We start from the raw sequence: 13121 nt of genomic DNA, 5'->3' as shown, positions 1-13121 counted from the left end.
AAGCTCACTGCGTGAGGAAGCAGTGGATGCCTGAGTCCGCAGGACGGCCACTTCCAGAGTGAGAAGAGAAGGGGTTGGGTCTTTCTGGACTTGGGAAGGAGTAAGAGGTGGAGTGAGAGGAGTTGGAACTGTTACTCTTTTGTAATTCACCCCATGGAAACTGGAGAACAAGGGAGCAGTTCACCCTAAGAGCCACTGGGCACAGAAGGATATGGGCAGTGATTAGACGGTAGGGTACCAGGGCTTCAGATTTCTACGATGGAGTGGCTCCGGGTACCGCTAAGGACCGGGACGTGGCCGTACAAATCGGTGGCTGTGGTGGGTTAGAGGTGACGTCAAGGGCTGAGAGGCTAGGGTGTTGTTTTCATCATCCCTGGGGACACTGATGGGACCCAGCATGGCACTGGACTCGGTGCCAGGAAGAAGACAAATCTAGAGTTGAGAGTGATGGCCTTTGAAGCAGGAATGAGAGGCCTTGGGCTGGATTTCGAGGCTGGACTAAACCAGCCTGGTCTCTGAGTGGAATATGATGACAGAAGCGAAGAAGGTATGTGATACAACTGGATTTCACGTTTGTGTCACCATCTCTAAGTCAAAGTATCGGATGACTCTGTGCGTGTTCATACTGAGGTTTTCTTGGACAAGTGTAAGCAGTGGTTGGTTGCTGGTCCACTTTGATCTCCTCTCTGCTCTGTGTCAGGAGAGCAATGGAGGCCGCAGTCACTGGGTTCCTATAGGCCTTCAATAGGAAAAGAAAGCTTGAGGATTCCACACTCCAAATTAGAGATAATTTCATCCCATGAGAGGAGATTACTAGTTAGCAGATATGGGTGGAATACTATCCTTTGTAGAGAGAAACCCCAAGAGTTTGGAATTGTGCTGCACGATAAAGGTTTTTGTCTCTTTACGTTGAAAGGAGTGGCCTCAGACTCATCAAGCCTCTCTCTCATACACGGGACCTGCGGAGCGACCTCCCAGTGGAGCAGAAGAGACCCCTCCACGGCCCTCTTTGTACAGGAGAATATTACGAAGGCTCGCATCCTACTGGGTACAGCCGCAGGACGGTGAGCAGCGTGGGGACTGACGATTGGAAAGCCCTGGTCAGCTCAGGCCTGCCTGAAGCAGACCCCACCTCAGTGTTTGACTCTCCTAGAGCAGGGGAAGCCTTTCCAGCATCACTGAACTCAGCCCTCTGTGTGCACAGCTGCAGGCCCCAAACGGCAGCAGCAGTGTCCCATGAATGGGAACAGCCTGTGTCAGTTGTGACTCTCAGTGACTCCCTCTTTCTGTCACCAACCTTTATGTTATTGTGGCTACTTTTATAGGGATGTCTCAGGCATAGAGATTCCATTTTGAGCCTGGCCCTTTAACCTGTGTATCAAAAGTATGAGATAAAGAAAACTAAGCAGGGTGGGGGGGGGCGGTCAGCAGATGGGCTCGGGAGGCCATCTGAGCCACTGGTAGCTGGCCGTGGTGGTGGTGCTGAGATGTTCATGGGAGACACTGACCTGTATCGAATGCATTCACACAGCCCCCCAAGAGGTGAGCCCAGAGGTCTGGAAAGAAGTGCAGCTGTCCACCCTTGAACTGTCCATCACGACCCGGAACAGTCAGCTTGACCTGGCAGTAAGTGTGCCTTTTTTTTTTTTTTTTTTTTTAAGTAGAAAAGCATTTGGGAAAAAGTGACAAAGGCTACATGCTCTTCCACTAACTTTTTTATTTTTACCCTGTGGGGATAGAGAGGGAAGGATCAGGGCAGGAGGATGTGGGGTGCCTTTGAGGAATAAGCAGTGAGAAGAAACAGCGAGTGAAGTGCCTAAAAGCTTAAGGGGCTCTGATCGAGCATCTGTCGCCAAGCCTTCTGCCTGAGAGAACTGAGGGCAAAAGGCCTTTAGAGATGAGTTAGCCTAATCCCATCCGCCACAGGAATAAAACTGTGTGGAACTTTCACTTGAGTAAATAGCCATTATTTTTGTGACTATATTAAATATGTAGATTTAGGCCTCTAGGAGAGAAAACCATATATACATCTACATTTATATAGATGTATATATGTATACACACAAACATCTCTATTTTACATATTGAGTCCAATCTGTTGACATGCACTGACCAGTATGGTAGCCACTAGTCACAGGTAGCTGCTTAAATTTAAATTAATACAAATAAAATTTAAAACTTATTACTTGTGCCACATGACAAGCGCTCAATAACCATATGTAGCTAGTAGCGACCATATTGAAAGGCACAAATATAAAACACTTCCATAGTGCAAAAAGCTCTCCTGGATAGTACTGATACAGATAATACGCTAAAAAGTTTTTCAACTAAAGCAGAGGTTAGCAAACTGGTCTGCCACCTGTTTTACTATAGACTGCAAGCTGAGAATTGATTTTACGTTTTTAAATGGTTAGAGTAAAGTCAAAAGAAGGATTATATTTTGTGACAGGTAAAAGTATACGAAATTCAAGTTTCAACATCCACAAGTAAAGTTTTATTGGAACATAGCCGTATTCATCCATACCCATGTTGTCTGTGGCCACTCATGCGGCAGCGGCAGAGCTGAGTTGTTGTGACAGAGACTGAATGGCCCCAAAGCCTAAAACACTTACTATCTGGCCATTCACAGTAAGGGTTTACTGACCCCTGGTCTAGAGAAAACTTTAGTAGTTTATGTTAATGAGAATGCCAGTAGGAAAGCTATCCTTAACCATGGACTAATATTATGTTCAGCTTTTATGTGAATCAAAGTAGTATGTTCACAACTAACCTGGTCAGTCTGAAAACTGGCACATGGAGTTGAACATATGAATGTAGTAAGATGAATGAGGGGGACAAGTGTAGTGAGAAGTTTGATTTCAATATTAATATTCAGAGTATTGGATTGCTTTTTAATTATAAAGGTAATGCATGTCCATTGTATAACATTTGGATCACATAGCTCTTTTCACCTTCTGAATTGATTCTGGTTGGATTAAAAGGTTAAATGTAAGAAAATAAAACTATTAAACGCTAGAGGTCTTCCCTGGTGGCGCAGTGGTTGAGAGCCCGCCTGCCGATGCAGGGGACATGGGTTTGTGCCCCGGTCCGGGAAGATCCCACGTGCCACGGAGCGGCTGGGCCCGTGAGCCATGGCCGCTGAGCCTGTGCGTCTGGAGCCTGTGCTCCGCAACAGGAGAGGCCACAACAGTGAGAGGCCCGCATACCGCATTAAAAAACAAAACAAAACCCTAGAGTGAAATCTTAAGTGATATCAATATAAACTTGGGAGGACAAGGCCTTTCCAAGACTGGCATCTAACCAGAAATCATATTGATGCATTTACTTCTAATAAAAAAGAAACTATAAACAAAAATTTTAATGACACTCATTTTTAGATTTCCTTTAAAAGTTATCAACCTTTAAAAAAATTTGTTTTAATGACAAATTGGGAAAAATATTAGGATGTGATATACCAGGAGTTAATAGCTTTCCTTTATGCTTAACTGTTAGGATAATCGATAAGAAGTGGGCAAAGGACTAATATAAACAACAGGCAGGCAGCATAATTAGAAATTCACAAAGGAAATAAATAAACATGAAAACAATCGCTTATATTTACTACATGATAAGCACTGTCCTAAGAATTTTACACAGTGTCAGCTCATGTAATCCTCATAACTACACTATCAGGTAGATATAACTTCTATCTGAAGTTCATAGGTAAAGAAACAGAAAAAGTGCTCAGTATCAAAGAAATACAAATTAAAATATTAAATATTGAATTGCCATAGATTAAAAAGCCTGCTAGTGTTCACTGTTGGTGTGGACAGGGAAACGGGCTGTCAGGTTTTCCTGAGGGAAAGAGAAATCGGAACACTTTTTCTCCAAGGCATTTTGGCAGTATATATTAAGCATCTGAAATGTAAGCATACCCTTGGCCCTATTAAGCATATTTCTAGGAATTTATCCTTCAGAAATAATCAGATGATACATAATGTAGAGAGTCTGAAAATGTTGGTGAAAGTGAATGTATTAAGGTTAAAAAAATACTCTGTTAAAAAGAGGAATCTTAAAAAGAAAGATAAGATTTCTAATGATACATTTCCTTTATACTCAATCTCTGATGATATGTACTTCCAGTGTTTTGTTCATGTTCTTTAACCTTGTTCTTCGCTCTGATGACTGAATACCAATGAATGGATTGAGTTCAGTGAGTATGTATGTGATCGTGGCTCGAGATTAGCCCCATTCAGAGTGCCGAGAGCTTTTTATCTTTGTGACAATTATAAAAATATATGATCCTGTGCTGCTTATCACTAGCAGCAGCAGCACATTCATTTTTTTTCTATCCTCTTTGTAAAAATAAAAGCAAATGCAATAAAATATTCAAAGACAGTGAAGCTGCCATGTAATAGCTCAAAATGTTCATTTATCATTAAAAAAAAGTCCATTCAGAGTCTGAAAGAGGCCTGAGGGGTGTGGAATGCTTGAAAATTAGGATCTCTTGTAGAGCTATGTTCACTGTATTTATAATAGCAAAATATGTGAAACAAACTAATCAGGCCACTGATGAGAAATACATTTTGGTACATGTATTTAAAATGTTCTCTATTTATTGACATGGGAAGATGTTCATTGTATCTTTTTAAATGAAAAACCAGGTTAACGTGATTTGCAGCAAATGATTTCATATTTATTTAAAAAAGAGGTACTCCCACCTATAATTGAGTTTTGTGAATGATGGAGGTAAGGCTCCAGTTTTATGTTCTTTCTATATAGAAAGCCAGTTGTCCAAGCACCATTTATTGAAATGTCCTTCCCCCCCACACCCCACTGATCTGCAGTAAACCTCTGTCATACGTCAAGTATCTGTATACATGGAGATGTTTCTAGTCTATTCTTTTGCTCTATTTTTCTATATTTGTACTAATACTATGTTTCTCTTAATTATTATAGTTTTATAGTAAGTCCTTCTATGTTTTTCTTCTTAAAGAGTCTCTTGGCTGTTCTTGGCTCTCCGACTTCTATAAATCCTTTAGAATGTTTATTAAGTTCCACATAAAAATCTGTTATAATATTGCTCAGCATTACATTGAACCTGTAGATCAATCTGTGGAGAAACGACATTTCTACAATATTGACTCTTCTATCATATGCATACGGCGTATCTTCATTTATTTAGGTTTTTAATGTCTTTCAATGAAGTTTTATAGTTTTCTCTATAAGATTTTGTCTTGCTGGGTAGATTCCTAGTTATCTTAATTTTTGATACTGTTGTAAACAGTATCTCTTAAATTGTTATTTTTTTAACTATCTGATTTAGTTGATGGACATGTAATGATTTTTTATATTGATGCTGCATCAGCAACCTAACAATTATTATGTTAAGTTTATGGATTCCTTTAGATCTTCTATAGATTAGTGCAGTTGATATGATTTTTTCCTTTCAAATACTTAACCTTCTTCTAATCTTTTGTCTTATTGCATAGGCTAGGGCCTCAGTACAGTGTTGAACAGAAGCAGTGATGGCAGGCGTCCCTGTCTCATTCCTGATTGAGAGAGATAGGCTTCACTGCTTCATTCTTGAGTTTGATGGGGTTTTTTTGTAGATACCCTTTATCAGATTAAGGAAGTCCCCTTCCACTCCTATCCTAGTTTGCTCAGAGTTTTTATCATGAGTGGATCTTTAATTTTATCAAGTACCTTTCCAGCCACTACTGAGATAAGGCTTTTTCTCGCTGAACCTGTCATTGTAGCATAACACATTGATTTTCGCACTTGCACTCTCAACAAAAGTCAAATCCTTGACTTGCATGTATATCTACTTAGCCCCTTCCATGTCTAAGATACATTTCAGTCTTGGCATGTCCAAAACTGAGCTACTGGTCTTCCCTTCCACCCCCGAAACCTGCCTTCTCCTCCGTCTTCCTGCAGCGCAGTCGATTGTAATTCCACCCTTTTCATTCTTCAGGCCAAACATCTGGCTCCTCTTTCTCGTGGCATCAGATCTCAGAGGAAGTCCTGGCGGCTTCACCTTCTAAATACTGCCAGCGCATCTCAGTGTCCGCTGCCAGCTGATCCAAGCCACCATCGTCTTTCAGCCCGATTATTACAATATGTTCCTAAGGGGTCTCCCCGCCCTTGCCCCTTTTCTTCTCCTTTAAACACAGTAGCCAGAGAGACCCTAATTTAAAAAAAGCCAAATCATGTTTCTCTGCTTAGAACCTTCCAGTGGCTCCGCACTTCACTCAGCCTAACGGCCAACTTCCTCGTAGGGGTGCACAAGGCCCTACTGCTGCAGTGCCTGAACCCTCTGATTCCATCTCCTCTCATCCCCTTTTCTCACTCTGCTCCAGCCATACTGGCCTCCTCGCTGTTCTTTCCCACGTCAGGCCCGCTCCCACCTAAGGCCCCTGCCCTGGCAGTGCCCTTTGTGGGGCCTGCGCGTCCCTAGACGGGTGGTTCTCAAAGTGTGGGCCTTGGGTCTGCAGCAGTAGCATCGCTTGGGACCTTGTTAGAAATGAAGATTCTTGGGACTCGCTCTAGATCTACTGAACCATAAGCTCTGACCTGTGTTTTAACAGGCCCTCCAGGTGACGTTTGCTGGAGTTTGCCCTGGATTTCCACAATGCCCTCACCTCCTTCAGGTGTCTGCTCAGAGGTTACCTTGCCAGTGAGGCCTACCTGGACCCCTCTTTAAAAACGCCACCAATCGTGCTCGCTTTGGTAGCACATATACTGAAAATGCCACCAATACCACCTTTTATCTCATTTTTATAATATACTGTAATACTTCTAATATACTCTATAATTTGCCGTTTATGCTAATAGACATACACAGTCCACAATTTACTATTTTTATACGGATATACTCTAACATACTTCTAATATACATGAAGTTTATTATTTTATCATGGTTGTGTTTTGTTTATCCCTTCCACACTCTCTGGTAGAATGTAAGTTCTTTGTAGGCAGAAATTGTTTTTTTCATTCATTGACACAACCCTAGCACTTAGAAGAGTTCATGGTACATAGGTGACAATAAGTCATTTAACAAAAGGTGACCCTGGAGCAGAGTCATTCCTCTATGTTTTGTAATTCCTCGTTGAGATGTGAAGTTGTACTTTGATAGTGCCCTTTAATCTCAGGCACAGGCTGTCAGCTCTCAGAGGCCTGGGGGTGATCCTGGGGCTACAGATTTTGAAGCTGTCCAAAAATAAACAAACCTCTATTTGAAGCAGACACAGAAGTGCTGGGATTGATTTACAGAGGGCCAGGTTTGTACTGCTAGCCACCAACTGGTGGTAAATTGTGGGGAGACGGGGGGAGGGTGGGGAGTGGCACAGGAACCAAGTCTGTTTTTATAGCCACTTCCTTGTAGCTCAATTCTTCTAGAACATTCTGTGGTTGGGAATGTAGTTTTAAAAACATTGCCATGGCATAAAAGGATTGCTGCTCTTCAACTCTGGTCACATACCAAGTTTGCATGTAGAGCATTTAAAAAAAACACAGATACTTGGGGGCTCTCCACATCAAGAAGCTGATCCAGCCAGTGCGGCATGATGACGACGTACAGTGAGGGTGGAGACTTGCTGGGAGAGAGGGGCTGAAAGCTTGGCCTGCCAGGGAGGGGACCCTAGAGACTGTAACAGCTACGATTATTAGTGAGTGACAGAACCTGACAACCCTCCAAGCCTGAGTGTTTCCCTAGCTTATGTATGTAGTAAAAAAACAAGCAAGCAATAGAGATGGATTTTATGGTATGTAAATACCACTTCAATAAAGGTCTTAATGTAAAAATAGAGGACTGAGGATAATATTCAGGATAAAGTCATTGAAAGTAAAGTCCCCTCCGTAATACGCAGCTCCAACCGCGACCCTCTAAGGTTTATGGGCAACAGGCTGCATGAGCCAAAATTTAGAGCATTAATTTTCGTTTTCTAACCTTTTTAGAGCAAAGAAGACTTTATGAACATCTGCATGGAACCCAACACGGTCAGCAAAGGAGACTTCATAACTATAGGGTAAGTGGACGGGGGTTTGTAGGCTGTGAGGCTTTAAGTAGTTTGTGTTCTCACACTCACCAATCTGAGTGCCCATGCGCTCCAAGACAGAGATCCAACCGAGGACTTGTCTGCTTTGCGAACCACAGCATCCCCTTGTCATTTGAGGTGGCATGTGTAGTGCACCTCTCCTACTTGGCCTCCCCCATTCATTTCGGGAAGATCAGAGTATGGGGGAGCCGTCTTTGTCTTTCGACTGAAACGACAGGATTCAGGGTAGTGTGGTATCATGCCCAGAATTTTGGCTTCAGGGTCAGAACTACTGGGTACAAATCTTGATTTTGCCACTCACTGGCCTTATGACTTGGACAAACCCTTTACCTTCTCTGAATCCTCTTCCCTGTGTATAGAATGGTGTGGTAGAATCACCTCCATCAGGATTGTTCTTGAGTCTCATACAAGGGACTGTGTGGGAAAACTCTTTTTCAGTGTGAAGCACTTCACAGCATCCGTTAGCATTCATGTCAGCCCACCTTGCCCTCCTCCCAGGGCATTGATGGAAAGGTGTTGAGTACCTTGGACATTTTCCAGGCTTTTTTCCCTTTTCCACTACAAAATACCCTTCCAGGTCCTGTTTGATTTATTAAGCCCTACCTCTGCCAGAATTTTATTGGTTAAGGATGCTCTCAACCCTCTGCCAGCCTTCAAAGCATCTGAGGAGGCTGTGTGTTACCATGCCAACTGGGAATCTTCTCAGCTTTTTATGAGCTCTGTCTCAGAGCTCCCTCTGGCGCCCATCTAAGGATTAGACATTTCTGCTGCCGCGGCCGGGTCTCCATGGCTACTTCATTCTCTGCACCAGCACCGGCAGTACAATGTCTTTCATCAGTTTGTGTTATTCTTGCCTTTGGTACCAATTCTTCAGTTGCTGAATAGCTGCTTCTGCAGCCTTTGATTTACTTAACTGTAGTATAAGGAAGAAGGGAAAAGTCTTTCTTCTCCTAGGAAGGGTCCACAAACCACACAGTGTCTTAACTGAAAGTCTGGCCAGTGGGACCAGCTATATTTGAATCTCCTTCATAATACTGACATCCAAAAATAGGAAGAAAAACCGGTGATACTGCTTAAATTAGACGAAGTCATTATGTTCTGCGTTGTTGCTGTCGTCATCTTCAGCAGCAGAAATAACATGGTTTCCTTTTGGTCTCTACAGGAAGTGAAATCAAGTAATGTCCGTTTCCTCTGGGTATCTGATAAGAACATTGTAAAGCTGCTTTAGAAAATGGACGAAGTTTCATAGATGAAAGAATTACTCTTGTTAATTAATGATAAAGAATGGACTGAGATTAGCTTTTACCCCTTTTCCACTGATGCTAACTGGCTGAAGGGTATATACACGAGGGGGAGCGTGTGTGTGTGTGTGTGTGTGTGTGTGTGTGCGCGCGCACGCGTGCGCGGACAGGCTGATAATCCTACTCTAAAGCCATGTAGTCAAAGTAAAGATGCACTGTGCTAAGTAGACTGTTTATATCAATACGGAGAATCATTCTAGAACTACTAAGACTGGTTGTTCATATAAATAGTTTAAATTAGAATAAAAAATTTTCTCCTTTAAGTAACAGACTCACAAGAAGTACCAAATATCAAAAGTTTAGTACTTTTTTCTAAAGAATTTCATTTCATTCCAATTTTTAAATTTGAGTTTTTTAAATAGCCCAAGAATTAGGTATACATGGAACTTTTTAAAAATAAAAAACAATTCAGAGAAAAATCAGTCTTAACTTCAAGCACAGTTCTCTGCAGTAAATAAACCTGCTCAAACTAGAATGGATCTCAACACTAAGCAAGAATCACTGGGGGAAAAGTTATTCACAGAACCCCATGGGTCAAGAGATCATGAGTCCATCTATTTCATATCATCAAAAGACAGGCAGAACTTGCTATGTTCTTGCAGTTGAATGCAGCTGCCAGCACTGGTTTCCAAGCTTGCTTTTTCCTGTACCAACAGAAGTAAAAAGGTGAGAGACCCCAAGGTGCGTGCTGACGGCACCGAGTGTCTTCAGGCCAGCCGCTGCACTTTGCTTCTTCCTGAGGTGAGCGGGGGTGAGCTGTCCCAGAGCTTGTGGTTCTTTCCCGGTCTGTCTTCCTTCCTGTTTTCTTCCCCCTCCTTCCTATAAACAGACCCTTTTTTAGGTACCTTATACGTGCTGAGCACTGTGCCAGGCTCTGGGCTACATTAAGGGAGACCTGAAAAGATGACGGAAGCCCCTTCTGAGTCACGGGTTTAGAGTTGGACTCCTGAAGACTTCCGGTGTTGTCAAGCCAAGGTTCTGTAAAGTGACCCTTAGGTCTCCCGAGCTTTTATTTTTCTGAATGTAAATTATGCAGATAGCTACTATACCCACAAAGTTCTCCAGTTAGCAAATGTTAGTAGTGGATTATGGCTTCACTTTTTTTTTTAATTTATTTAGTTTATTTATTTATTTTTGGCTGCGTTGGGTCTTTGTTGCTGTGCGTGGGCTTTCTCTAGTTGCTGTGAGTGGGGGCTACTCTTCGTTGTGGTGCACGGGCTTCTCACTGCAGTGGCTTCTCTTGTTGTGGAGCATGGGCTCTAGGCGCAGGGGCTTCAGTAGCTGTGGCACGTAGGCTCAGTAGTTGTGGCTCGTGGGTTCTAGAGCGCAGGTTCAGTAGCTGTGGCACACGGTCTTAGTTGCTCTGTGGCATGTGGGATCTTCCCAGACCAGGGCTTGAACCCATCCCCTGCATTGGCAGGCAGATTCTTAACCACTGCGCCACCACGGAAGTCCTAGCTTCACACTTTTAAAAAAGGATCTGGAAGCAGTTTTCAGGATGGCAGTGAATTTTTCTGTACCGGGAAATGCCAAGCTTAGTAGAATAACCTATAAGTGGAAAAACACTTACTACAGGTGGCCTCTGAAGACCTGTGGCTCTTAAACTAAGGTGTTCAAAAAGGTAGGTGTCCCCACAGTGGCTGGCACCATAGTTTCAACACAGCAAATGTTGAATTAAATGCATGAGTTACAGAAGGGTTTTACAGAATCTGTAATATTAATGTTGCTATACCTTAGGTATAAAGCTAAGCGAGTCCTAAAGAACCATGAGAATCATCAAGTGGCTGTAATGGCTTTCCTCCGAGAATTGGCTGTGTTTCTCGCTTTTCATTTGAGAAAGATTAGGGCTGAGGACATACACGTATGTTCTATGACTTCCTTAAAGACGTGACAGGACCCTGTCTTACAGTAAGCATTTGAAAATGATAACCTTGTTTCACAAATCCCAGAATACTCTGGGAGGAGACAGAGGCCACTGAAACCTTTTTCGTGGTGGTAGAATAGGGCTATTTCCAGAACCAGCCCCGTGTCTGACACAGGCACCGAAATACTCTTTTCAAAGAACATTAGAGCCTCAGAGAGGAGGACCTTTTCCCTAACAACCTGCTCCGGTGCTCTAGTGATGACGAATTCCAGCCAGCGTGGGCGTGAGCTGTTGTGAATAGTCTCTTCTCCACAGGGAACAGGCGGCTCCTTCAGCATCGACAGCGAGGAATACGAGGCGATGCCCGTGCAGGTGAAACTGCTCCCCAGGAAACTACAGTTCTTCTGTGACCCTCGGAAGAGGGAGCAGCTGCTGCAAAGCACGGCCCAGTGAGCGGGGTGCAAGTGGGCGCCCGAGACTGCACTTTAGGCTACCCTGGGACCAAAAGGCAACCAAGGCCTCCCCGTCCCTGCAGCGCTGTCAGAGGATCCCAAGGGCCCGTTCATGGCAAGTACCCTCCACCCTCCTCTCTAGTGCTTCCCAGCTTTGTAGCCAGCTTCCCAGCAGCGCATGCTTTGACTCTGCTGTGACAGCCCGTCCCTTCCACATACTGCTTTTCCTCAGGCTAGTTCCAGGAAATCCCCACCCTCAGTGGATGGAGAAGGGCTAGGCCTTGTTCGCTCCCCTGAGTGGGAAGCAGGGTCCTGGGCTGAGTGGCTCGTCCTCTCCTGGTGGGCTCTGTGGCTGCCCTGGGAAGTCTAGGGAAGCACCTGCCCTCTGCGGCCTCGTCCCGTTCCCCAGGCTCCTCCACGGGTGCTGCTACTCTGTGAGCTCCAATTCTTAGCGTCTTTCAGTTCTCTCCTTAATCAAAAACATACCTGAGGTGTTTCCCTCTTCAGCCATGGCTGAAATACTGTAAAATACGTTTTTTCCCTTGAAGTAGTGCTTCTTAAATGTTGGTTTGCATGAGAACCACCTGGGGTGCATGTTGAAAACTGACTCACTTGGGGCCCAACCCAAATCTAATAACTCAGTCTGGGGCTGGAGCCCAGGAATCTGCATTTTTAAAAAGGTGTCCACCTTCCCCAGGTGGTTCTACTACAAGAGGTGTCCCCCAAACTGAACAGGACACAGTCTTGTAAAGCAGCGGTCCACACACTACTCTGCTTAGGTATTTCCTAAAAGTATTCTGAAAAATCATGTATCCCCTCAGTTTTAAGTTGACAGCTAAAATTTTTCATGGAAGTTAGTTGCCAAAGTATGTACTTTCTGGTGTCATGTAAATATTGATATTTTAAAATAAAACTGTTACATCACTGTCTTAAACATATTCAGTGTAATTGAAATACGTAACAATTTAACAGTCATCCTCCATTTACAAAAATAAGTTTTTTGTCATTGAAAATGTCGATTATCCTTGTATGGTTATCTCCAAACCACTTTCAGCAAATACTATCATAATGTAATGTTTTTATGCTTGAAATTTTCTTTCCATTGGACCTGTCTTCTTGCCACCAAAAAATGTAAGTGGAAGTAACTTTTTTTTAGTTCTTCAAGTGTTAACTCAGTACAGAATAAATGTTATAAATTATTGAAATACAATTGATGAATATTATAAATTTTTGATAATTAAAAAATCAACATTTTATTAGAATGCTCTTTATCCTAGAGTTCATTTATCAAAAAGCAGTTTTTCTGTGTTGTTTATTCAAGTTTTTTTAAAATTTTTGTATTGGAGGTTAGTTTCAGGTGTACAGCAAAGTGATTCAGTTATACGTATACATGTATCTATTCTTTTTCAGATTCTTTTCCCATTAGTTTATTACAGAGTACTGAGTAGAGCTCCCTGTGCTATACAAG

At 42.9% G+C, this 13121-nt stretch overlaps 1 protein-coding gene across 1 annotated transcript in view; it reads left to right on the top strand.

The window, feature by feature from the left end:
- Positions 1-13029, top strand: part of AGK (acylglycerol kinase) — an 87140-nt gene extending 74111 nt beyond the window's left edge. Inside the window, exons 12-16 of the mRNA XM_082661979.1 lie at positions 917-1064; positions 1532-1626; positions 7936-8006; positions 9994-10078; positions 11517-13029. Of these exons, the coding sequence (XP_082518105.1) occupies positions 917-1064; positions 1532-1626; positions 7936-8006; positions 9994-10078; positions 11517-11654 (537 nt within the window). The 3' untranslated portion in view covers positions 11655-13029. The remainder of the gene's footprint in view (positions 1-916; positions 1065-1531; positions 1627-7935; positions 8007-9993; positions 10079-11516) is intronic.
- Positions 13030-13121: the final 92 nt, after the last annotated feature.

Source organism: Grampus griseus (genome assembly GCF_964374135.1).
Source record: "Grampus griseus genome assembly, chromosome: 9".
NCBI lineage: Eukaryota > Metazoa > Chordata > Mammalia > Artiodactyla > Delphinidae > Grampus > Grampus griseus.
This window is presented reverse-complemented; position numbering and strand designations above follow the sequence as displayed.